At 40.1% G+C, this 24,924-nt stretch overlaps 1 protein-coding gene across 1 annotated transcript in view; it reads right to left on the bottom strand.

Annotated features, from left to right (window-relative positions):
• Window positions 1-24,924, bottom strand: part of LOC126187353 (serine protease snake-like) — a 269,426-nt gene that overhangs the window by 77,189 nt on the left and 167,313 nt on the right. The window contains exon 2 of the mRNA XM_049928379.1: window positions 9,231-9,423. Within this exon, the coding sequence (XP_049784336.1) occupies window positions 9,231-9,423 (193 nt within the window). The remainder of the gene's footprint in view (window positions 1-9,230; window positions 9,424-24,924) is intronic.

Raw genomic sequence — 24,924 nt, 5'->3', positions numbered from 1 at the left:
CCTTAATGAAGGGACCATTCCAGCATTTGCCTGAAATGATTTAGGAAAACTATGGGAAACTAATTGTTTTTACTCATTCGATTTTTGTATTCTGTTACTGATTTTCAAATATCATATCCCTTCCTTTACTTCAAACATTTCTACACACTCTATGCATTGGAATTATTTGAGCTGTACTATTCATTGACTTATTCAGTCATCCATCATGATCTGTTGATCACATAATGATAAAGATCATAGAGGGATTTGACTCAAATCAGTGAATAAACAAACAAACATAGTGAAGTGGCCATTAGAAACTGATTTAATTAACTGCTATCAACTATTTATGCTAATCTGAGCTAAATTTAACACAGTAAAATCAACAAGAAAACTTATACTTTGTGAAAGGCCACAGCTTCCTTTATTACACTACATAACTTCTGTTAATTTCCTATTTCTAGCTAGCTACATCCAAGACCAGACTGCTGCTTCTCATACAACAACAGTTCTCTCTGTATGATAGGAATAGGGGCCAATGCACAAGTAACGTTGCTACTTGTCATGCAGCTATCAGATCTCATGAGTCATTGAATCTAACTACCAGCTGAAAATATAAATTTATTTATTTATTTATTTTCTGTCCATATAACAAAAAGTTTTTGGACATTGTCAGCAAAATTTAGATTACATTACACGTATACAGTAAAATATTTACATTCTTTCATAACAACATATGGATCAGACACATGTCTGTACACATTATTTTTCAAAAGGGCACTACAAGTAGATTCCTCTATAACAGGCTGTTCCAGCTCGTCGGCTCCGTTGTGAGCCGCGGAGCGCTCCCTGCTCCAGGGAGCCGTGTCTCGCGCTGTGGCTATCCAAGTGGGCCAGCACGCAGGCATGGCCGGCTGAGGCAGGCGGCAAGGCAAGCGTTTTGATGTGCCAGCTGCGTCTTCCAAGATCGACAACCTCATACTCTTAGCTGCTAAGACGTGGTGACATGCTACACCAGGAAATACGATGTTCAGGAAATAAATAAGAAACAACTCTTTTACAAGAAATTGCATACTAAATTTATTGGGCCTCTGTAGCTTGACTTTTCTTTTCATTACAAGATCGAAAATATCAGGTGTCAAAGTGTTCGCAGCGTTAATGCGGAGGATGGCCTTCGTTGTTGCATCCTGAAGAAACGATCGTTCCGTACTTTTTACTCTTTTCATTGCTGAGAAAAGCTGCTCACAACAATACGTAGATCCAAACAAGCACATGATCTGAGCGGCATTGTTGTGAAGCTTGGGAAATGTTTTTTGCTGTAATGAATGATACCATCATGACAAATCAAACATGTTGAAGCACCTGTCTGTCAACAAAGTTGAATTTTGCTAATCAATAATCTCCAATTGAAGTGATGATGACAAGTCATCGGGGGAAACTGAAAAAGGAGTGCTGAACACCTTAAGTTCCATTTCCAAACTAGTGAGGTCTCGGAATCGTGTTTCAAATGACGTGATGAGCTGCATTAACTTCGCTTGGTAATCGCCGAAAGTAGTACCTTCAGGTAGTTATAAAGAAGCAAGATGATTGAAGAACGTTAAATGTCCATTAGTCATATGCCTCTCAAATAAACGTAACTTTTGCATGAACGCTTTGATCTGGTTGTGCATGTCAACGATTAGCTACCCTTTGCCCCGCAATGACAGATTTAAATTATTCAGATGCATAGTTATGTCAGCTAGGAACGCCAGCTCTGATATCCATTTTATATCTTTCAGACAACGCATTTCTTCCCCTTTCATTTCGAGAAAAAGGGTTATTTCCTCACGAATGGCAAAGAAAACATCAAGAACTTTTCTCCGACTCAGCCAACGAACTGTACTGTGGTAAGGTATATCCCCATACTCCGCTTCCATATCTTTCAGGAATCCTTTGAATTGGCGATGATTCACACCGGCACAAAATTCACACACTTCACGACATCTTTCATTACGCCACCTAGCTCTACTGTTTCAGCGCACAGTGCCTCTTGGTGAATAAAACAATGAAGAGTCAAAATGTCTTTCCCGAATTCGTCCCTGAGTTTATTTTTCAAACGAGAAGCATAACCTTGGTGACACCCGATCATTTGTGGTGCACCGTCTGTCGCTACAGAATGGAGCTTATCCCACGGCAAATTCAAATTGTCCACTGATTCACAAACAACGTCAAAAATGTCACGTATTGGTGCGGTGTAATCGAGTGGTACCACATCCAAGAGTTCCTCAGTTACTTGCAGCTCCATGTCGACACCACACACGAAGACTGCAAGCTGAGAACAGTCAGATATGTCGGTGCTTTAGTCAAGTGCTAGCGAAAATGCAACAAAGCTCTCCGCCTTTTTCCTGAGTTGTGTCTCTAAATCCGCTGCCATGTCCAGGATTCGACGAGATATTGTTTGCTTCGACAGGCAAACCCCTTGAATTGCCTGCACCTCCCTTGCACGATTTTACGAGTGGTCCCACCGAAAACGGCTTGCCACTCGCCGCAATGATGTGAACGACCCTGCAGCTTGCTCGAATTGCAGATTCGGTAGTGTTTTCTCCACTCTCATTCACCTGAAAATTATAAACGCATTATAGAACATGAACTATGTTACATGTTTTGATACCCTCTGTATTACAAAACCGTTTTTAAACATACGTCCCCTGGTATGTAGTTTCTAAGCCTGGCTATCAGTTCTCTGCATGCAACGCCTTCTACCTGATCGTAGTGCGCTGTGTGAAGACGTGTATAATGTCGTTGTATATTGTACCTCTTCGCAGAATTAAATACTTTATGACATACAAGACACTGCGGACGACCATCCCTCTCAATGAATAGAAAGGTTTCCTCCAATTCCTCCAATAGAGATACAGGGCTCCCGCGGCTAATCATCGCTGTCATTGAACACGGATTATTGCGTCAGTTGCGGCCGCATGTGGCCAGGGGGCAGTGAGTTCGCTTTCCCCTTCCACGCGGGCTCCGAGCTGCCACAGTGAGCGCTCCGGAGCGCTCCGGCTCCCTGGAGCTCGGTTGGAACAGCCTGCTCTATAGTGTAACACAATTTAGCTTATTTTTATAATAGTACAGTACACATAATACAGTGTATAATTACATTCTTTCATACCACTGATAGATCAGAGACATTGTCTATATACACTGTTTTCCAAGATGGCACTACAACTTAAAGTCCTCTATTGAGTTCACAGGGTAGTGCATTGTAGAAAATTGCTCCCGTTCTGTGTGGGCTGTGGTCCGTTGCCTTTTTATTGGTCACAATTCTATGAAAATTTTCTCTTCCCTGTGTATCATAGTTGTGTACATTGCTGTTTCACATATTAAATTCAGGATTTTGTTTCACGAACATGACTGTCTGCAGTATATACATGGAGTACACTGTAAGAATTTTATATTTCCTAAAGACATCTCTACAAGGCTCTCTCTTCTTTACCTTGGCTACCATTCTTACTGCCTTTTTTTGTAATCCAAAAAGTCTATCTATATGAACTGCTGATGCCCCACCCCATATCTCAATACCATACTGAAGGTGCGGATGAATTAACCCAAAATATATTTGCTTTAAAGTATCATGGTCCAAGAAGGCTGAGACCCATTTCAGTAGATACACATTTCTACTGATTTTCTTGCAAATATTATCTACATGGTCTTTCCATGATAAGTGTTCATCAACAACGATGCCCAAAAATTTATGTGAATTTGCATATGCAAGACCCAATGGGGATGTAAATACAGTATCAGTTATGGCAGCATTATAATTGTGGATGAACGTCATTATTACCATTTTGTCTTTATTTACAAGAAGCTTGTTTGCTGTAAGGTATGCAGACAGAGTATTGAAACTGATCTCGGTACTGTTAGCTGCAGACTGCATATCACTGCCACAGCTGATGAAGGATATGTCATCGGCATAGCTTACAACCATGCAATTTTAGGGTTCAAATAAGTTATTTACATATACAAGGAGCAGAAAAGGCCCTAGTATGCTTCCTTGAGGTACGCCACATTGACATGTCCTGAAGTTTGATTTGGTTGTTAGGAGCTGCTCATTATGTTGATAAGTTAGCTTTACACACTGTTTCCTGTCTTTCAAATAGAAGGTAAGTAGTTTCAAGGCTAGTCCTCTCAACCTGTACTCTTCTAGCTTACACAGAAGAATGGTATGATTCACTGCTTTACTCATATCTAGGAAAGTGCCTATTACCTTGTCACTTCTGTCCAGCTTATTTAATATTTCATGTATAAAAGATGCTACTGCTGTTGTAGTAGATCTCCCTTTTCTAGATCCATGTTGTAGGTTGTTTAACAGATTGTGTTTGGTGAAATATGATTCAACTTGATTTAGTATTACTCTCTCTAACAATTTGCCTAGTTCTGAGGTTAATGATATTGGCCTGTAGTTTTTAGTGTCAGTTTTTAATCCCTTTTTATGCACTGGTATAATTTCAGTAATTTTCAAAAGGTCAGAGAATACTCCATTTCTGAGTGAGGTATTTATCAAGTGAGTCAGGGGTTTCACTAATTCATCCCTGCATTCCTTCAGCAGTTTAGGTGAAATGTCATCCCAGCCACAAGACATTTTTGGTCAAAGTGCTGATATGATTGCTAGGAGTCCCTCTCAATAATGCCATGGATATAAAAGTACTGGCTAGATTTTCCAAGACTAAAATTTTGTGGCTTGACATGAACTTCATTTATACCAACTGTACTGAACTTTTATATAAATTTCTTACACACTTCTTTTGGGTCATTTATTTCTTCACCATTTTCTTTTAATGTTACGTTCCTGTATTCATAGGAATTCTGTTTCCCACTTCTTTATGCATTATTTTCCAAGCAGTTTTACTGATACAGCTAGAGTTCCTTATTTCAGAGGTATATTTCTGTGCTTTTAGGTTAGTCAAGGACTCTCTGTATGTTTTTTGAGCAATTTATATTTTGTTGAGAAATATTGTAGTTTAGTATCTCTAAAAGTATATAGCAGTCTTTCATTTTCTCTCTCAGTTCAATAATTTCAGAAGGGAGATTCTCGGCTTTATGGCTTACAGCTTTATTTACTTTTTTTAACTGAAGGACATGTTTCATTTAAAGTGTTACTGAATAACTTATAGAAATATTCCCATTTTTCATTCACTTCAGTTGCATTGTACACTGGTTCCCATTTTTCATTCCCTAGCGCCATCTTAAGTTTAGAATAATTAAATTTTCTTTTATATACAACTGTATCACTTTCAGTTACATCTATGTTCCCTAGATCAATTTCCATAGTAAGGGCTCTGTGATCACAAATGTAGTTTTCTAAGGTGTTTACATTTACTTTCTCTTTTTCTACATTTGTGAGAACATGGTCAATACATATCTTCGTATTTGCAGTTACTCTTGTAGGTTCTGAGTTCATTTGTTTAAAGTTATAACACTGTAATACATCCATATAGCACAAATAGTTAACACTATTATTTAATGAGTCTATGTCGATGTCTCCAACAACCAACAAGTGTTTTTTATACATTGCTGTCCCCTCTAGCAAGTCCTCTAGGCAATTTAGAAACTCTTCTGTGTTACTTCCAGGTGACCTATACAGTGCTGCTATAATAAGGCTGTTGTTTCCATACTTCAGGTTTACTGCTGCAACCTCAAATACCATTTCCGTACTCAGATCATCTATCCATTTAACTTTTTCACATTTTACATCATTTCTACTATAAATACCTACCCCACCACTTTTGTGTGTCTTTCTGCAGTACAAGTTCATAAGTTTTACTGTAACCAGTCAACCAGTCACATTATTTTCCTCATTTTATGTTTTGGAGGACTGTACCTTCATCATCAGATCTTCTGGCACTGGGCTACCATCTTTTATGTTCTTTCATACAGAGTTTGATTTTATTCTTGGGTGCATTTTGTCAATGTTCTTATTTGTTTTCTGTAATGAATATAAGATTCCACCCTTGCAATAAAGCTATCATGAGTATAACAATTTAATTCACTGTTTGTGGCCAGTGCAATAAAAACATTGCGTATGTCGCAGAGTATACCAAAAGGATTGTTGTTTTTAGTTCTACCAAAGTTTTTTGTGTGATATCATTTATAGGAATCTCTTTACATAGCCAAATTAATAGGCAGCAATTACTTATGAGGTGAAATATTACTCAGTATGTAATATTGTAAAGCGCTCCTTCCAGCAGATACTACAGGGTGCCCCACATAAACCAGTACACCTCATGTGCTGGTTAATTACCCCTAGTTGAACTGCTTGTGAAGTAGCAGCATTGTCTCAATTCCCATGGCCACCATTTCCCCCATCTCTCATAAACAGGTAACTACATAATCAAAATATCCACGGGTATGCTGCCGGTCTATAGTGTCCAACGGATCCACCCGTGGATATTTTGATTATCAAATACGCCGGGAGAAACTCAAGAATCAGGTAACTACATGTTTTTTGATATTATCGTTGCTTCAATCGTGGATACGACACATACTGATGTTATGGGGGACACCCTGTATTTGTCTTCAGAGATAACACAATATAAATACATGTATATACATTTTTCTTATTGTTGATACTCACACTTAGAAATAACAGTCTCTGTACAGACTTAGGCCATGCAGTCCCATGATTATGTTAGTCCTTGGTGCACATGTATTATTAGTCAGTTAATAGTATGAAGTTGTCAGCAGTACTCAGGAGTAGGAGGAGATGTGTTGAATCAGCAACAGCATGTTTAGGCAGAAATGTATTTAAATTAATTAGCTGTAAATCAGTAACATGTGTCTCCAATGTGGTTCTGGCATGCAGAGTTGTGTTTACAGCTGGAACATTGTAGGGGTATCCCGAAAGCTAGCGAGTTTTTTTTCTCTTTTGCATGGCCCTTTCGATAACTCAACACTTCTGCCATTCTGTGAGTGGTCACCTTTATTCTTTAATAATTTACACATTGTGATTCTGTTTAACAGAATATATTTTACATAATGAAATATGACAAACTGTGAGACACAGTTGATAGCTGAGAGAAAAGATGTATAGTTCCATTGACAGACACATACAAAAATAAAAGTGACACACTACCTAGCTTGTGGAAATAATAGTCCCTTTAGATTAGATTAGATTAATTTTTAATTCCATAGATCTGTGCTGAGGAGATCCTCTTGGATGTGTAACATGTCAATTTTTTTTAAAATTTTTTTAAGCTGAAATAACAATACTAATAGTATGAATATATACAATACATCATTTGTTTCTATTAAAAAATTCATCAATAGAGTAGAAGGAGTTGGCCACTAGTAAGTCTTTCAGACTCCTTTTAAACTGATCTTTATTTGTAACTAAATTTTTTATGTTTGCTGGCAAATGATTGAAGATGACTGTTCCTGAGTAGTGGACCCCTTTTTGAACTAAAGTTAGTGCTTTTAAGTCCTCGTGCAGATCATTTTTGTTCCTGATATTGTGTGTATGAACTGAGCTGTTTGCTGGGAAAAGAGATATATTATTTAGGACAAATTTCATTAAGGAGTAAATATACTGAGAGGCAGTAGTTAGTATACACAGTTCTTTGAAGAGGGAGGAGAGAGGGATCTGCTGGGGAAAGTTGGGTTCAAAAGGAAGGGCAGATCACTCAAACCCCAGGATGAGACAGACCCACATGTAGTGGGAATGAGGGGTGTGTCTGACTACTATTCATTTGTTGTGTGTCATACAGATTTTGTGCCTGAATGGTATGCAAGATCTACTCTAAACCATGGCACAACAACTTAAATAAATATCAAATGTGACTTTTAGCCATTTGAATCTGTACAGCAGAAAAGGGACACAAGCAAACATTACACTAACAATAGATTGGCAAAGGAGACTATTTTATCAGTATTCCATTTTAGGTCACTTTTTCACATTTTTAAGACTGGAAGTAATCGAATGGATCAGTTATCAATGGTGATTTGCTTATATCCATTTTTATATTTTGATGTTAATAAGGCACATGTACGTTTGCCTGGAAGTAGGCCTTGAGCCATAAAATTATTACATAATATGCCTCAAGGACAGTGCTGTATATTTAGCACAATGTTTTAATACTCTTCTTGAAACATGACTATAAACAGGATACTTATGACTTAATAGTGGAAGTTTTTGTAATTTCTTTCTGGGTTGTGTTTTTGAAACACATAGCTCTTGGTGGAGTAATCTGTGCTGTTGGACTAAATTTAATACATCTGCATTTTGTTAATTATAATAGATGGAATGTTTCCTGTCACTGTGGAGAAGTACTCATTGAATCTAGTGACCAATTAGTTCAGTGTATCATCATTTCTGCAACAATATTAATAAAGGACTCTTCATTTCATCTTTCATTAGGCAAGTCTTGTTCAACAATCTTGGATAACTATGCAAGTGACCCATGTTCCACTTGTGGACTATGGCCTGGCAACAAGCTATGATGAAGTCATATCTGTAAATGATTACAAACTGACTAAAAAAACTTTTAATGAAAACTTTCTCTGCAAGTGACCTGGTGTCAGCTATGTATTAAAATGTAATTACTGTGTCACAGTCAACTTGGTTGTCTGTATCAAAGAGTGGCCATCAGACACAGCGAATTGATAAACACAAAGTGGATTAATGCATGATAAATACTTAAACAGTATTATAATTCATTTATAACTACTTTCAAGTGATTGAAGTGTCTCACTAAGATGAATCTGATGTGATGCACCTTATGGTATGCTGTTCAAGTATTTCTCTTAATCAAAAATGAATGAAGGTTTATTGAGAAATAGTGTTGACTTAGCGATTTTGCTTTCTAAGGAAGTGTTTATAAACACAAACAGTCAGTGCATATGCTGCAGTGTAAACATATGTTACAAGATAGCCATGGCAACAATCAATAGTTTATCAAACCATCATGCAATATCAACAAAAATACAATATTTTGTCACAGCTGCCTTTCTTATATATTGCACTTGCATATGAATTATGTTTAGGGTACTCCCTCAGTGAGCACTGCCAAGGCAAAGCAAGTACAGCTGCACCTACCTGTAGCGATGGTGTAATTTTAATTCAAGTCATTATTTGTCATCATGCCCAGAAAGAGTGCAGCACATGATGTACTTAAAGCTGCAAATAGTCAGTCAGTTCAACTACTGGTTACTAGTACCTACTGTAGTAAGAAGAGTCAAGCGTAACATGTAAAAAAGAGTTTTAAGATAAGGTTTTATACCTAGGTGGTGAATCTCCTGCGATTAGTTGATTGGAGGCAGCATCATCTTCACAGCACACTATGGCTGTGCTTCCTCGGAATCCACATATGTCTGGCACAATACCTTCACGCACCATGCGGATAGCTGATGGACATGAGTTGATATGCAGACACACCCCAGACCCTCCATATTTTGAATGGCACAGATCACCCTCTGTAACAACAGGACCAGGTGTAACTCAAGGATTAATACTTCTTTAAATGATTTAATGCCACCAGCCATTGTCATTTTTCTTTATTCATTATACTATTACTCCCATACTAATGGTGTTAGTGCTATCAATTTTATGATAGCTACGACATCTGCACTCGTAAGCCACATGATTGTGGTCACTGTTTAAATGTACACAGGAGCGGAGATTTATATGGTTTTGTGTAACATCTGATAATGGTCTAAGACAGAAACTGTGGAACTGTACAACAAATATAGAAAAAAATGACAACTCTGGGTGGTATTAAATGATAATTCATTACATTTATGCAAAGAAGTTCATCAAGTGATATTCATTGGTAATAGCTGCACAAACATTATGCTAGATCACCCTCAGTTTCATTGTATATCAATGCAGTTTCAGTTACAATTTTCCGTGCTTAATCAAATTCATAATATATTGCTTGTGGTTTAGTTAATGTAGCAGCTATTGTAATTAATGTATTGTGTTACATTTAGTTTTCCCTTCAAGAGGAGTATACATTATCTACATTTAATTAAATAATAAGCAATGAATTACATAAAGGAAATTTAATTTCTTTACCAGTTTTGGGCATTCAGTGCCCTCCTTCAGAAGGTTATACCTATTGTATTATCTGCAGGTACCAACAGTAAGAGGCACACAGCAAAATGCTGTGGTCGTACATTTACCATAAATTAACACTATTTTCAAGGTCGTTAACAACTGTAACCAACCTCAAAATATTTTAGGAAACTTGTAATTTTTACCACAGGTTTTTCTTTGCCTTAATAGAAATCTTGTCTTCTGCCTCAATTCTTATAGGGAATTAATAGTTTTTTTAGCTCAATGGATTAAAAGATAGTCAACAGGCTTAATTTAAAGTCATTTGGCCACTGTCCTGTAATACAAGGCACCAGCCACAATGCAGTGAATGCTGTTCTTGGACACTGAATGAGTCAGTTGATGTTCACAAGCAGCTGGAAATTACCTTGCCTATGTCAAACTATTGGCAACTGCTGCAAAATTATGTGTTGTAAGAGCTCTGGAGGATCATGTACTTGTGGTACCAGTGCCAAAGGCACTTCAAGTACTTTCCCCTCCTGTGGATCCTTTCTCCTCTGCAGGAAGTAAGGGATCTGTCATTACTTGTCCACTTGACTTTGAATGGTGTTTCAGTGGTAGATTTAGGCATCCTGTAGGGTTAGATGGCGACCAGGTAGAATTCAGGGTGCTATACCAATTCCCCTAACACTTGGATGTAGTTGCCAAATTTCGATTTTGTCATTCAACCAGTGTCGATACAGTGCTCTGCCACTACCAACTTGTTAGGTTGTAAAAGTTGTGTGTACCTCTGGTGTTCGGTACATCTTTCTTGGACAGTATGAGTTGTTGTCCAATGTAAGAAAGTCCACATTCACATGAGTATAAAGAGATCAAGCGAGCACTGGAGCGGCAGTCTTGCGGCTCACTCTGAAGATGGCTGAACGTTATACAGCAGAAATATTAAAAAAAGAAGGAGAATTCTTGTGGCTGCACACCCGAAACTTAATGGAACAGTCTTTGCGCCACCAAAACCTGAAGATTCACAAATAGTAAAAATATCAGCCCAATTGGTGCTGTAATAGCTGCTGATGTACAACAGCGGATTTCAACTATGAAGGTGGTCCTGAAGAAATTTAAATAAGATCTGAAGGACATTTTTCATTTTTTGTCGCTGTTGTTGAGATCTTAACTCATCATTATAGATTGGAAAGTAAGCACCAATCAAAACTGTAGGTTGCCTATATGAATCTATTCTAAAAAATGGGGCATGGTTATATGATGTAGACATTAAGAATAATATTGCTACCGGGTGGTTATAATTAAATTCATGGTGTTACAAATGCTGTAATGCAGGGCATTTACATTGCAGGACACTGAAACAACATAGTTATGTTCATTAATCAGAGTATTTGCAGAGTATAATGAAAAAATAATAGTTTCACTTTCTGGCATCAGATGAAAACGTGACACTGTAAGCAGTCAGAATGTGGTGTAGGTGAAGGAAAAGGGGAAGAATGATGTGGGTGGTTCTTGCACTTCTATTAGGAAATGGTCACAAGTTCCAACATGTGTTCAGTATGCAACGTGCTGCATCCATAGCATGGCATGGTCAACAGTTTCTTGCAGCCTATCAACTGTAATCGGAGTGATATGTTATTCTTTAGATCAGGAAGAGTATGGATACATCCATGATAGACATGATCTTCCAAATGTCCCCACAGTCAGAAGTCACATGGATTTAGGTCAGTGAATCTGGAAGGCCACACACCTTGAAGTTGCCTCGACATGATGTGGAAGTTTCACGATACAATTATTTTACCTGGCAAGCTATATGTGGTAATGTTCCATCTTACATGCAAATAGTGATGTGGACACAATTGCTTCCTTGCAAAGCTGGGATCATGTGTTACACAAGAGGTGCTCATAATGTGAAGATGTCACTGTGTACATAACCGGCCTGTGAGGTATTATCTCCTCAAAGAAACATGGACCAAGAATGTTGGAACTTGTGAAACCAAGCCACACAGTTACATAAGCTGAGTGCAGTGGATGCTCCTGCATGATGTGTGGTGGAGTAGAACCCCATATGTAATAGCTCTGTGCATTCACGGTACCATACTGAGTAAAATGTGCCTCGTCCATCTGAAGAATATTCCCTGTCCACATGTCATCCCTTTCCATATGTGCCAAAAAACAATGGACAAAGTCATGGCTTGTAGCCTATCTTGGGGCTTTGTTTGGTGCACATTCTGAATCTTGTAGGAATATTAGTGTAAAATGTGCAACAAAATCTTTTGAACTATTGACCAGGGGGGAGAGAATTCTCATGACACATCTTGAGCACTGGATGCAGAAATTGAAGCTTGTAGTGCACAGTCAACTACAGCTACAGCAAGTTCATCAACAACGGTCATAGGTATGGGACATTTCCCTCTCGCTGCTGCACCGCCTAATTCACCTGTTTGTTCAAATTTCTTGATTATATTCTGCACCCTATTTACTGACGTGGGGCCTCTTCAAAGCTGTTTCTGACAGAAATATTCCTGCACTGCAGCACTGCTATTGTTGCTTTTCTGATCAAACAACTTTACCAGCGCCAGCCGGTGTGGCCATGCGGTTCTAGGTGCTTCAGTCTGGAACCGCTTGACCGCTATGGTCACAGGTTCAAATCCTGCATTGGGCATGGATGTGTGTGATGCCCTTAGGTTAGTTAGGTTTAAGTAGTTCTAAGTTCTAGGGGACTGATGACCACAGATGTTAAGTCTCATAGAGCTCAGAGCCATTTTTTTGAACTTTACCAGCAGTACATGGCCTTTATTCTCAATAGCCATTCCATTTTGTACAAAAAACTTCAACGTTCTTAACCCTTTACACCAATAGTCACTTCAAAAAAGAAATCAACACACACTGCCAAATGACAACAGTATACTGACATCAAACAGGAGACATTTCACATTCTGACTGCTTGCAGTGCCATATTTTCACCTTGTGGCAGAAAGTGGAACTATTATTTTTTGAGCATATTGTGCAATCACACTGATTAATGAACATACCTACGATGTGTAGAGCCCACACTGCAGCACTCTGAACACTGTCAGTTTAATTATAAGCAGTCATAATTTCTACCACTACGTACCAACAGTTGTCGTCAGGACCAGCAGTTCTGTGTGCTATAAGTTTGACTTTGCTTTAGCTAGAGTGGCGATTTTTTAGGATGTGAAGGGTGTCACATTCACAAACTTCTTAGGGAAAGTAAAAACTGACACTGGGAAATACTATTTAGAGATCTTGAGCTGCTTCCACAAGAAATTGAAGGAAGAAATTGTTTCACCATGACAATGTGCCAGCACATTCATCCGGTGTTGCCACTACAAAGCAGCATGAACTTCTGCTCCCCTCTCACCATGCCTCCTAATTCTCTAACCTGCTGGTTTTCTACACTCTTTCTGTTCCCAAACATGAAGAAATTGCTTGCAGGTTAAATTCTGTTAAAATGTGGATGGCATCATCAAGAGTGCCATATTTGAGAGAGCTTGATGATTTCTGTTTCATGAGGGGCTACAGACAATGACTGAAGCAGTAGGGGAAGTATCTATTGCTAAAAGAAGACCAGATTGAGAAACAGATATTTATTTTTTTTAAAAAGTAAAATAGCATACTGATACTTATTGAGCTGCCTTCATAATTATTGCCATGCAGTGAAAAGAACTCATTTCATTAAAAATGTGAAAAGTCAGTGCTTTATGATGTAAGCCAAGCAAATGACCTCAGACAACATTTTTCCGATAGTCAATGTTCAAAATTTTCACAATATCCTCCCAATGCATCAACAAGTTTACTTTTCCCACAAACTCGTTTCTGGACTTGTGACACAGATGATCCTTGATTTTCCTAACTATGTGGTTATTGTGTGCCTGAACATTTGATGAATATTAAGCAGCACACTAGGAGACTTCAGTTGTTCCATTGTGTTCCTTCATGTCTGATATATTCAGTTGATCCAGTTCTCTATGCCAAGGTACTGTTGGCAGCAGTTTAATGCTCTACACGTCCATGACATTCAATAAGTCATCCATGCCATGTGATTTATGCCATATGGTGAGCACCTCAGGATATCTGGCTAGTTCAGGCTGGGTACCAGTCTCAGAAACCCAGACTTTCTGAACAGAGAACTAATGAATGCCACCAGTCCACTTTTTCTGTAAGCTCTGTGCAAGCACCAGTGACCTTGTAGCATTGCAGCAGAATATTGTATGTCACAGGGAGAGGTGGTTTTGCTTAACAGTCTAGATAACAACGATGGTACATAAACACTGTAAAAAAATTTCAGTCTCAAAAGTGTCCTAAGTTCTGATGAGATGGATGGCTATTGAGGCTAAACATTAGTTAGCAGGTAATCTCTGTGGCATTTGTCATGTCCTGTCATATCTCACCTAGATGAGTGAGGCTCCTTCTAGGTGGACCATTACTTCCCTACCTGCTTGTTGAATGCAAATGGATCCTACAAAATATTCCGGGTAGTTTGAGTGGTATATTGGGTAGTATTTGCTATATCCACTGTAGGCAGATGTTGGTGTGCACATTGGTGAATGCAGACACACACAGAGCTGCCTGAGGAAGAGTATCCCAACCCAATGATAGGGAGAATTAAATACAATAGACAGACCATGGCCAAGACAACAGACAAGTACAAGGTCAAAAAACCTTATGACAATGAGGCACTATGCAGAGCAGTCGCCACAGTGATGACAATAAGATCAAGAACAACGGAGAGAAAAATCCAAGGTGCAACCAGAGAGAATAACTGAGTGACAGGCAAAGTAGTCGTCCATCAGGTCTAGTACAGTGAAGATCCATCCATACATCTCAAGTGCGAGCACTGAACTGATTGCACACTGTGCAACTGTGTAAATACTGGTCGCATGGAATGGTATTGGTTGGCAATCTCATATAGCGAGACAGTAGCACACTGGCCATGCAAGCATAGCATGGCTACTGTGCCCACTATCAGCTATCAAGGTCCATCTCCTCCGGTGGGCATTCAACCCATGTGGCACCTGATATCAGAGTATTAACACTTGAACAACAGAGATACTTTGTGTAGCTAGTCCATCAGAAAATTTGTCAGTACTAGAGAGACTATTGACAATAACAGACATATCCCACAGTAAATAATATTTTCATTGTTATTAAATATGCAGAATGCAAATTTGAGAAATTGTCACATTTCTACATGCGTAAAGCGTTGTAAGGAGTTGCAGGGCAAATTTCAGCCATGAAGTGACTATTTAACTACAAACGCTGGTCAATAATATGAAATCTACAAGTATACAAACTGTTAAATGCAAAAATACTTAGAAAGTATTCCACAAGTCAGCTGAACACATTGTTTGATTACAGTAAGCCTATAGAGTGTATAAGCTACTGGGACATCATGAATACTGATACTAAACCACTACGTGAATGGAATGGCAAGGTGTCACCAAAGGAAACAATGTCATGGTTAATGATGAGCTTGAAAAGACAGCAGCTTTTATTCTGAGATTCAATGCATGAAAGTTGATCGAGTATACAGGGTGGTCCATTGATCATGACAGGGCCAAATATCTCATGAAATAAGTGTCAAACGGAAAAACTACAAAGAACGAAACTTGTCTGGCTTGAAGGGGGAAACCAGATGGCGCTATGGTTGGCCCCCTAGATGGCGCTGCCATCGGATATCAACTGCGGTTTTTTTAAAATGGGAACCCCCATTATTTTATTACATATTCGTGTAGTACGTAAAGAAATATGAATGTTTTAGTTGGACCACTTTTTTCACTTTGTGATAGATGGTACTGTAATAGTCACAAACGTATGGTTCACAATTTTAGATGAACAGTTGGTAACAGGTAGGTTTTTTAAATTAAAATACAGGACGTAGGTACATTTGAACATTTTATTTCGGTTGTTCCAATGGAGATACATGTACCTTTGTGAACTTATCATTTCTGAGGACACATGGTGTTACAGTGTGATTACCTGTAAATACCACATTAATGCAATAAATGCTCAAAATGATGTCTGTTAACCTCAATGCATTTGGCAATACGTGTAATGACATTCCTCTCAACAGCGAGTAGTTCGCCTTCCGTAATGTTCGCACTTGCGTTGACAATATGCTGACGCATGTTGTCAGGCGTTGTCGGTGGATCAAGATAGCAAATATCCTTCAACTTTCCCCACATAAAGAAAACCGGGGACGTCAGATTCGGTGAGTGTGCAGGCCTTGGTATGGTGCTTCGTCGACCAATCCACCTGTCATGAAATATGCTATTCAGTACCACTTCAACCGCACGCGAGCTATGTGCCGGACATCCATCATGTTGAAAGTACATCGCCGTTCTGTCATGCAGAGAAACATACTGTAGTAACATCGGTAGAACATCAGGTAGGAAATCAGCATACATCGCACCATTTGGATTGCCATCGATAAAATGGGGGCCAGTTATCCTTCCTCCCATAATGCCGCACCATACATTAAACCGCCAAGGTCGCTGATGTTCCACTTGTCGTAGCCATTGTGGACTTTCCGTTGCCCAATAATGGATATTATGCCGGTTTACGTTACCGCTGTTGGTGAATGACGCTTCGCCACTAAATAGAACGCGTGCAAAAAATCTGTCATCGTCCCGTAATTTCTCTTGTGCCCCATGGCAGAACTGTACACGACGTTCAAAGTCGTCGCCATACAATTCCTGGTGCATAGAAGTATGGTACGGGTGCAATCGATGTTGGTGTAGCGCTCTCAACACTGACGTTTTTGAGATTACCGATTCTCGCGCAATTTGTCTGCTACTGATGTGCGGATTAGCTGCAACAGCAGCTAAAACACCTACTTTGGCATCATCATTTGTTGCAGGCCGTGGTTGACGTTTCACATGTGGCTGAACACTTCCTGTTTCCTTAAATAACATAACTATGCAGCGAACGGTCCGGACACTTGGATGATGTCCAGGATACTGAGCAGCATACACAGCACATGCCCGTTGGGCATTTTGATCACGATAGCCATACATCAACATGATATCGACCTTTTCCGCAATTGGTGGTACTGCATCATGAAGCAAATACCGTCCGCACTGGCGGAATGTTACGTGATACCATGTACTTATATGTTTGTGACTATTACAGCGATATCTGTAAGCGAAAAAGTGGTCCAACTAAAACATTAATATTTCTTTACGTACTGCACGAATATGTAATAAAAAATGGGGGTTCCTATTTAAAAAAAAAAAAACGAAGTTGATATCCGTTTGACCTATAGCAGTGCCATCTAGCAGGCCAACCATAGCGCCATCTGGTTTCCCCTTTCAAGCTAGACGTGTTTCGTTCTTTGTAGTTTTTTTGTTTGATGCTTATTTCGTGAGATATTTGGCCCGGTCACTATCCATGGACCATCCTGTATTGCAGCAGACTTTATCTGCTTTGAAGATATACCAGGGGCAACTATGGGAAGCCCCTAGATTCTCCTGACTCACAAATGAAAGACAAGAGAAAAAGTTTGAATTAAGATGGAAAGGAATAGTGGAAACAGGTGGCTATATCCCAGCAGGGAAGCCATATGTCAATACAGCCACGCAGACCTATTGTTGTACCACCAGCAACTTCACAATATGGGTTGGCAACTTCTCAGTCACAACACTGGCTAGTGTGAGCTGCACATAAATAAATACAACAGTCGGTGTACCCACTGACTGGTCAAAGTGTTTACAAGCTAGACTGTGGCTGGCTGCATGAGAATGTGCAGTGCCAGCATCACCACTGGCAGTGCTTTGATCACTGGTGGTGGCACTACAGTCATGCAAATGATAAGTCACTTGTATGGGAAACGTGTTTCGGACTGACCCTGAATATGAGCTAAATGGGTTCTGGTCGATTCAGACTGCACCATTAGTATGCTTACTTGTGCTGCCCAGACACACATGTGATTACATGTAATTGGCTACAAAATTCTTAAGCAATGTACATAAAGGTGCGCAATATTCAGTAACTTTCCATTTTCAATAGGCTTCGAGCAGAAATAAAATAAAGTGGTGATAAATCTCAAGTATTCAGATCTAAGTTGCAACGATTCCTTCCAGTGGCACTCCTATTCTGCAAAGCGGTTCTACACAATGGTTCAGGATTTTCTCTGCAAAGTATCATTTATTCGTATATTCTCTCACAATGCCTTTTGTGTTACGTAATTCATCATTCTGTTAACTATGTACCAACTTTTCCCACCCCCAAAGTAACATTAGCTTGTATGGTACCATGGAACCTGATATATTAATAAGTGTAATAAAATAACTGGCACTCTGCTTCAGCTGTCTATTACGAAGCTATGGCTGCCTGCACCAGACATAATCCGGAACCCAAAGCCAGTTCGAGTACGTTTTTCCCATGTGCTTTCAGGTGGCTTAGCTGCGTTTTCATTGTACAGGATTGCTATGATTTACTCGTTTTCAAAGTTGTATATTTATTAAAGTATTCGGTGTACAAGTATGACTGATGGATGCATGGGTAGAACTCTAAACTGACCCAGTTTGCATTGTGATCTTCCGTTAGCATTACGAGGCAGTGCCTTGACAAAATGGTGACAAAAAAAAAAAAAGGGTTTTTGTGTGTTGGTATATGTAAAATGTTTATCAGTGTGCATTCATAAGGGATTATGAAAAGGAACCACAATGTAAACAGAGTGCTGTGCAGTGGTATTGGTAATTTAGAGACAGTGGTTCTCTGTAAACAGAAAAATACCAATCGAGCAAGTGAGCCAAATGGAACTGGAACGCCAACCTCATTAGCAATTTCAGCAACTATTATTCGGCTATTGTCTTCAATAAGATGGTTAACAATGTGAATATTCTCCCAAGTCATGCTGGTCCTTGGGCGTCATCAGTAAGCTGCATTTTCAACTGTTTCTCGTCCTCTGAAAAACTTTCTGTGTCATATGTGTAGTTAAGTCTTTCTCAGGGTCTTGTTCCCTAACTGTGCCACAAGTGTTTTCAAAATTTCAGACGGTTTTACACCCTCTGTTGTGGGGAGCTTGGTTATAATGTGTTGCACAACAGGTGCTGGTAGTTACCTCTTGGTCTGACATTGTGATTCCGATTAAAGAAATGGTACCAGTCTGAATGAACATTACGTAGGTGGTGGTGTACAACCATTATCTAGCTGCGAAGAACAATCACTGGAAACAAAAGGAACAATGAGCAAAAATTGTGCTGCTCTCCATTTATAAAAATGGGCATTAAACAAAAACCATGGTTTATATCTGATTCACCCTCATAGCATTTGAAAGGCATTCTTCCGAAAATTTGACAGATATGTGTATCATGCAACTGATGTTCAGAACTATAATAGCAAGAAATTCCCACAGCATAATTTACAACATATACTGAGGTGACAAAGGGAGAGCGATACACACATACCAAGATGACGGCAGTGGCGCGTGCACAAGGTATAAAAAGGTGGTGCACTGGTGGAGCTGTCATTTGTACTCAAGTGATTCATGTCAAACGGTATCCGATGTGATTCTGGATGGACAACGGGAATTAACAGACTTTGACACAGAATGGTAGTTGGAGCTAGAAGCATGGAACATTCAATTTCGAAAATGGTTAGGGAATTCTATATTCCGAGATCCACAGTGTCAAAAGTCTGCCGAATATACCAAATTTCATGCATTACCTCCCATGGCGGACAATGCAGTTGGTTCAAATGGCTCTGAGCAGTGCTGTGCTCATGAGGCCCCTAGAACTTAGAACTACTTAAACCTAATTAAGGACAGCACACACATCCATACCCGAGGCAGGATTCGAACCTGCGACTGTAGTGGTCGCGCGGTTCCAAACTGTAACGCGTAGAACCGCTCGGCCACTTTGGCCGGCACAATGCAGTTGTCGATGACCTTCACTTAATGAGCAAGAGCAGTGGCATTTGCGTAGAGTTGTCAGTGCTAACAGAGAAACAACACTGTGTGAAGTAACCATAGAAATCAATGTGGGACGAACAACAAAAGCGTCCGTTATGGCGAGATTTGGCGTTAATGCACTATTGCAGCTGACTACCGAAGCGAGTGCCCGACATCACCAGAAGCACTTCTCCTGGGCTCACGGACATATCAGCTGGATCCTAGACGATTGGAAAACCGTGATCTGGTTAGATGAGTCCTGATTTCTACTAGTAAGAGCTGATGGTAAGGTCCAATTGTGGCGCAGGTGCCACGAAGCCACAGACCCAAGTTTTCAACAAAGCACTGTGCGAGCTGGTGTGGCTCCACAGTGGTGTGGGCTGTGTTTACACGGCATGGAATGGCTCCTCTGGTCCAATAGAACCAACCATTGACTGGATGTGGTTACATTCAGCTACTCTGAGATCCTTTCCAGATGGTCATGCACTTCACATTCCCGAACAATGATGGAATTTTTATGGATGACAATGCGCCATGTCACTGGGCCATGTTGTTCATGATTGGTTTGAAGAACATTCTGGACAGTTTGAGAAAATGATTTGGCCACGCAAATCGCCCAACATGAATCCCACCGAACATTTGTGGGACATAATTGAGAGGGCAGTTCGTGCACAAAATCATACTATGGGCTGGCCGCGGTGGTCTAGCGGTTCTGGCGCTGCAGTCCGGAACCGCGGGACTGCTACGGTCGCAGGTTCGAATCCTGCCTCGGGCATGGGTGTGTGTGATGTCCTTAGGTTAGTTAGGTTTAAGTAGTTCTAAGTTCTAGGGGACTTATGACCTAAGCTGTTGAGTCCCATAGTGCTCAGAGCCATTTGAACCATATATATAATCATACAATGGCAACATAGAAGCAGGATTACTCAATATTTCTGCAGGGGTCTTTCAACGAGCTGTTGAGTCCATGCTACGTCTAAATGCTGCACTACACCGGCAGAAGGAGGTCCCACTTGACATTAGCAGATATCCCACGATTTTTGTCACTGAAGCGTGCACTCTGTATTTCATTTTGCATTAAGTCGTGAACACTGGTCTGCTTACTGTAGCTATGCGAATGTGGAAGTGAGAGGAAGCAGTTTCTTTCAGCTGTTTGCACCCATATTTGGGAAGTCAGCCTTACTGTTTGTTTCTTTTTTTCTTGGTGTATGGCTAAATCTGGTTTAAAGTTACGCTAGGGGCACAAATAGGCTGGAGTTACTGGAGTACAATTTGTTATTTGATCTTCCCAGAGCAGTATCGGATAAGTTATCACTGCAAGAACAGTCTAGCGTCTCTGACATCATAAAACACTACGAAATGTATTGCAAATATTAACTCGTGAATCAAACATGACAGATCATGTTTATCAATACGGGATCTTGTGCAATGACCTTATTGTAAAAGACACTGTTATTTGTTGGCAAGATCAGCTTGTGAATCGCTAAGTGAGTAGAATACAGAGAAAGGAACTCATGCACGCACACACAGAAACTTACGTGCATAACTTCCTGTATTTTTTTGGTACTACTCGTGGACTGACAAATCCAGGCGGGTTTGTTGTCGACACACGAAACGAGTCTGGTTTGTTGTCGACACTGAGTCTCTGTGAATGTGCTCCTTCACCTTGCTTGCATGTCAGCGGTCAGGCTGGAACCCATACATGTGGCTAGACTCTTGCTCGAGCAATTGTAAAGTATCCTATGATATTGAAGATATTAAACGTAACCAGTAACTCCTAGAATTCCTTGCCATTTTGAGACAATTTAATTTTCATGCATATGTATTTCCGAAATATAGCTGTGAAATTCGGAGTGTGATGTATGTAACAAAGATAAATGCTCCTACTGAATCATTGTTTGAGGGAGAGGAGGGATTGATACTTCACTCCCACCTTCGATCCGCACCTTAGGGGACGCTGAGTGGTGGTGGTGGTGGTGGTGGTAAGTTCCTGTGGGACCAAACTGCTGAGGTCATCAGTCCCTAGGCTTACTCACTACTTAACTTAAACTAATTTACGCTGAGGACAACACACACACACACACACACACACACACACACACACACACACGCACACACACATGCCCGAAGGATGACTCGACCCTCCAATGTGGTAAGCCACGCAAACTGTGGCAACATGCCTTAGACCACGCGGATATCCCGCATGGCTAGTGATGGCGATTATAATTATTTTGGTTTTTGGGGCGCTCAACGGTGTGGTTATCAGCGCTCGTACAAATTCCCAATCTTTCCAGTTTCCCGCCTCGCAATATCCTGAATGATGATGAAATGATAAGGACAACACAAACACCCAATCCCCAGGCAGAGAAAATCCCCAATTCATGCGGGAATCGAACCTGGGACCCCGTGATCCAGTGGCAGCACCACTAATCACTAGACAATGAGCTGTGGACGCTGAATAAGTCGTCAATATATGTGTAATAAGAGCTGGTACGTTTTAGGACTTTGAGGTGATGTGTACGAAAATAAATCAATACATTAGAAACATTTAGTTTATTTTGCAAGTCACCATTTAAATTTAGTCCTTAAAGAAACCGTAGAGGCTAATTAAGACACATCCCAGTTTTCAGAAACAGTTGAAAATCTACACTTTTTTGACGTCTACATGCTATTGTGACCATGGACGTAAAGACTTTGGAAAGAAAGTTACATGTGTCATGTCACGCTAAGACCACTGCGCAACAAGATGGCGCATTTTCATAAGAGTGTAAATGTTCTGGGTTTCCTGCAGAGACATACCAGATGCAGACGTATAAAGAAAGTGGACAAACAGCTCCAAAAAGGAGGACAAAGTTAGAGAAAAAAGGACACACGGAGAGATACATTCAAATTTAATAAATGAATTAATAAATAGACATAACATACATTCCTTAACTTTCATTGGTATTTCTCTGAAGATACAGTTTTCTGTAGAAGTGTAGGTTTGTTTAGCAATAAAAGTAGCGAAACATACAGAGCCATCGTTTTAAATATTCATGGTACGATTTATACAGCAACTAGCTTTCTCCATAAAATTTTTAACTTCTTCATCAAAGCCACACATTAAATCAACGGAACAACTGTCAATAAACAGCAAACCATACTCATACATCAGTAATGCATATATGAAATGAATCCTACAATGCCAAGCCAAGACTATGTGAATCCTGAACTGAAAATACGGAATGGAAACTTTAAATAATCGATACTTGCACTCGCTTATGGATCGATCTATCATTGGTAGTGAAATATCGATAATCCTACTGCCATCTGTAGATAAGATATTGAAGAAAAGAGTAAGAGAATGGGAATAAATGCAAATATACTTTCTTATGGTCAACTTTGCGAATAAGGAGGACAATATAAAAATTCGCCCGGACCCGGGACAAGCAGATAAAGAGGAGGACACGTCGGGATTTATCTGAACGTCTGGTCACCCTAGTTCTGCTGCTTTACGGACGTCTGCAACTCACAGCGCGAGTGAAATGGTGCGGCAACTGGGAAAGTGATTCAAAGCTTAAGTATGTGGGACAGTACGACTCCTATGGCCAAAACGTCTGAATAGCACACAGATTTGCCGCGAAATTCTGACGACATATGGACCAAATGCAATGTCGCGGCCAGCGGTAGTGACTTGGCACCAAGGTCGCAGAGACGAGGGTGACACTGATCAGGTGGTCCAGATTTCCCACCATCCGATTTCCAGTCTTCTGGAAAGCTCAAAGAACATCTGGATGGAAAGAGATTTCCCAAGGTGAGGATGTTCACACCCACACAGCGCTTCTCTAATGACTCTGTGAACAAGTAGCAGATCTCTGTGGCCGAGGAGTTGAATGACTGCTAAACCGTTCCAGCCGTTGTTTACATTAACTTGTTGGATACATTGAAAAATAGTGTCATGTTTGTACGTCTCTTTGAAGTGTAGTGCAGCATAGAACAAACATTATTTGGCCTGCCAAAATAACGTTTAATTTACTTTTTGATGACCCTTGTAGTCAGCTGTAGCCTTCAGCAACAAACTGAGTGCGATACAGTATTTACGTTGTGAATGCCATCTGGGCGTTGACACATAACGTATGGAAGTGTGTATGATTGTGTATATATGTTAATATAATTTGCAATTTACACTGAAGCGCCAAAAAAACTGGTGTAGGCATGCGAATTCAAATACAGAGATATGTAAACAGACAGAATACGCCGCTGCGGTTTGCAACGTCTATATAATACAAAAAGCGTCTGGCACATTTGTTATGTTGGTTATTGCTGCTACAATTGCAGGTTATCAAGATTTAAGTGAGTTTGAACATAGTCAGCACAAGAGCGATTGGACACAGCATCCCCGAGGTAGTGATGAAGTGGGGATTTTCCCTTACGACCATTTCACTGGTGTATCATGAATATCAGGAATCTGATAAAGTATCAAATCTCTGACATCGCTGCGGCCGGGAAAATGTCCAACAAGAATGGGACCAGTCGGAATCGTTCAACGTGACAGAAGTGCAACCCTTCCGCAAATTGCTGCTGGGCCATCAACAAATGTCAGCGTGCGAGCCATTCAACGAAACTTCACTGATATGGGCTTTTGGGGGTGAACGCCCACTCGTGTACCTTTGATGACTGAACGGCACAAAGCTTTACACCGAAATTGGATTGTTGATGACTTGATACTAGTGTCTTTGGCTCTGCAGTTTAGTTTTTTAGTATTTTACTAAATGGTTCAAATGGCTCTAAGCACTGTGGGACTTAACATCTGAGGTCATCAGTCCCCTAGACTTAGAACTACGTACTAAGTACGACACACACATCCATGCTTGAGGCAGGATTCGAACCTGCGACCGTAGCAGCCGCGTGGTTCTGGACTGAAGCGTCTAGAACCGCTCGACCACAGCGGCTGGCAGATATTTTACTATCACCAGTTTTTAACAGATGGTTACTTGATATAAATTTTAGGGTTCTGCGGCCCGTGTCA

The sequence above is a fragment of the Schistocerca cancellata genome, chromosome 5 (genome assembly GCF_023864275.1).
Source record: "Schistocerca cancellata isolate TAMUIC-IGC-003103 chromosome 5, iqSchCanc2.1, whole genome shotgun sequence".
Taxonomy (NCBI): domain Eukaryota; kingdom Metazoa; phylum Arthropoda; class Insecta; order Orthoptera; family Acrididae; genus Schistocerca; species Schistocerca cancellata.
The sequence above is the reverse complement of the archived record's forward strand: the minus strand, read 5'-3'. Positions and strand labels throughout refer to the sequence as shown.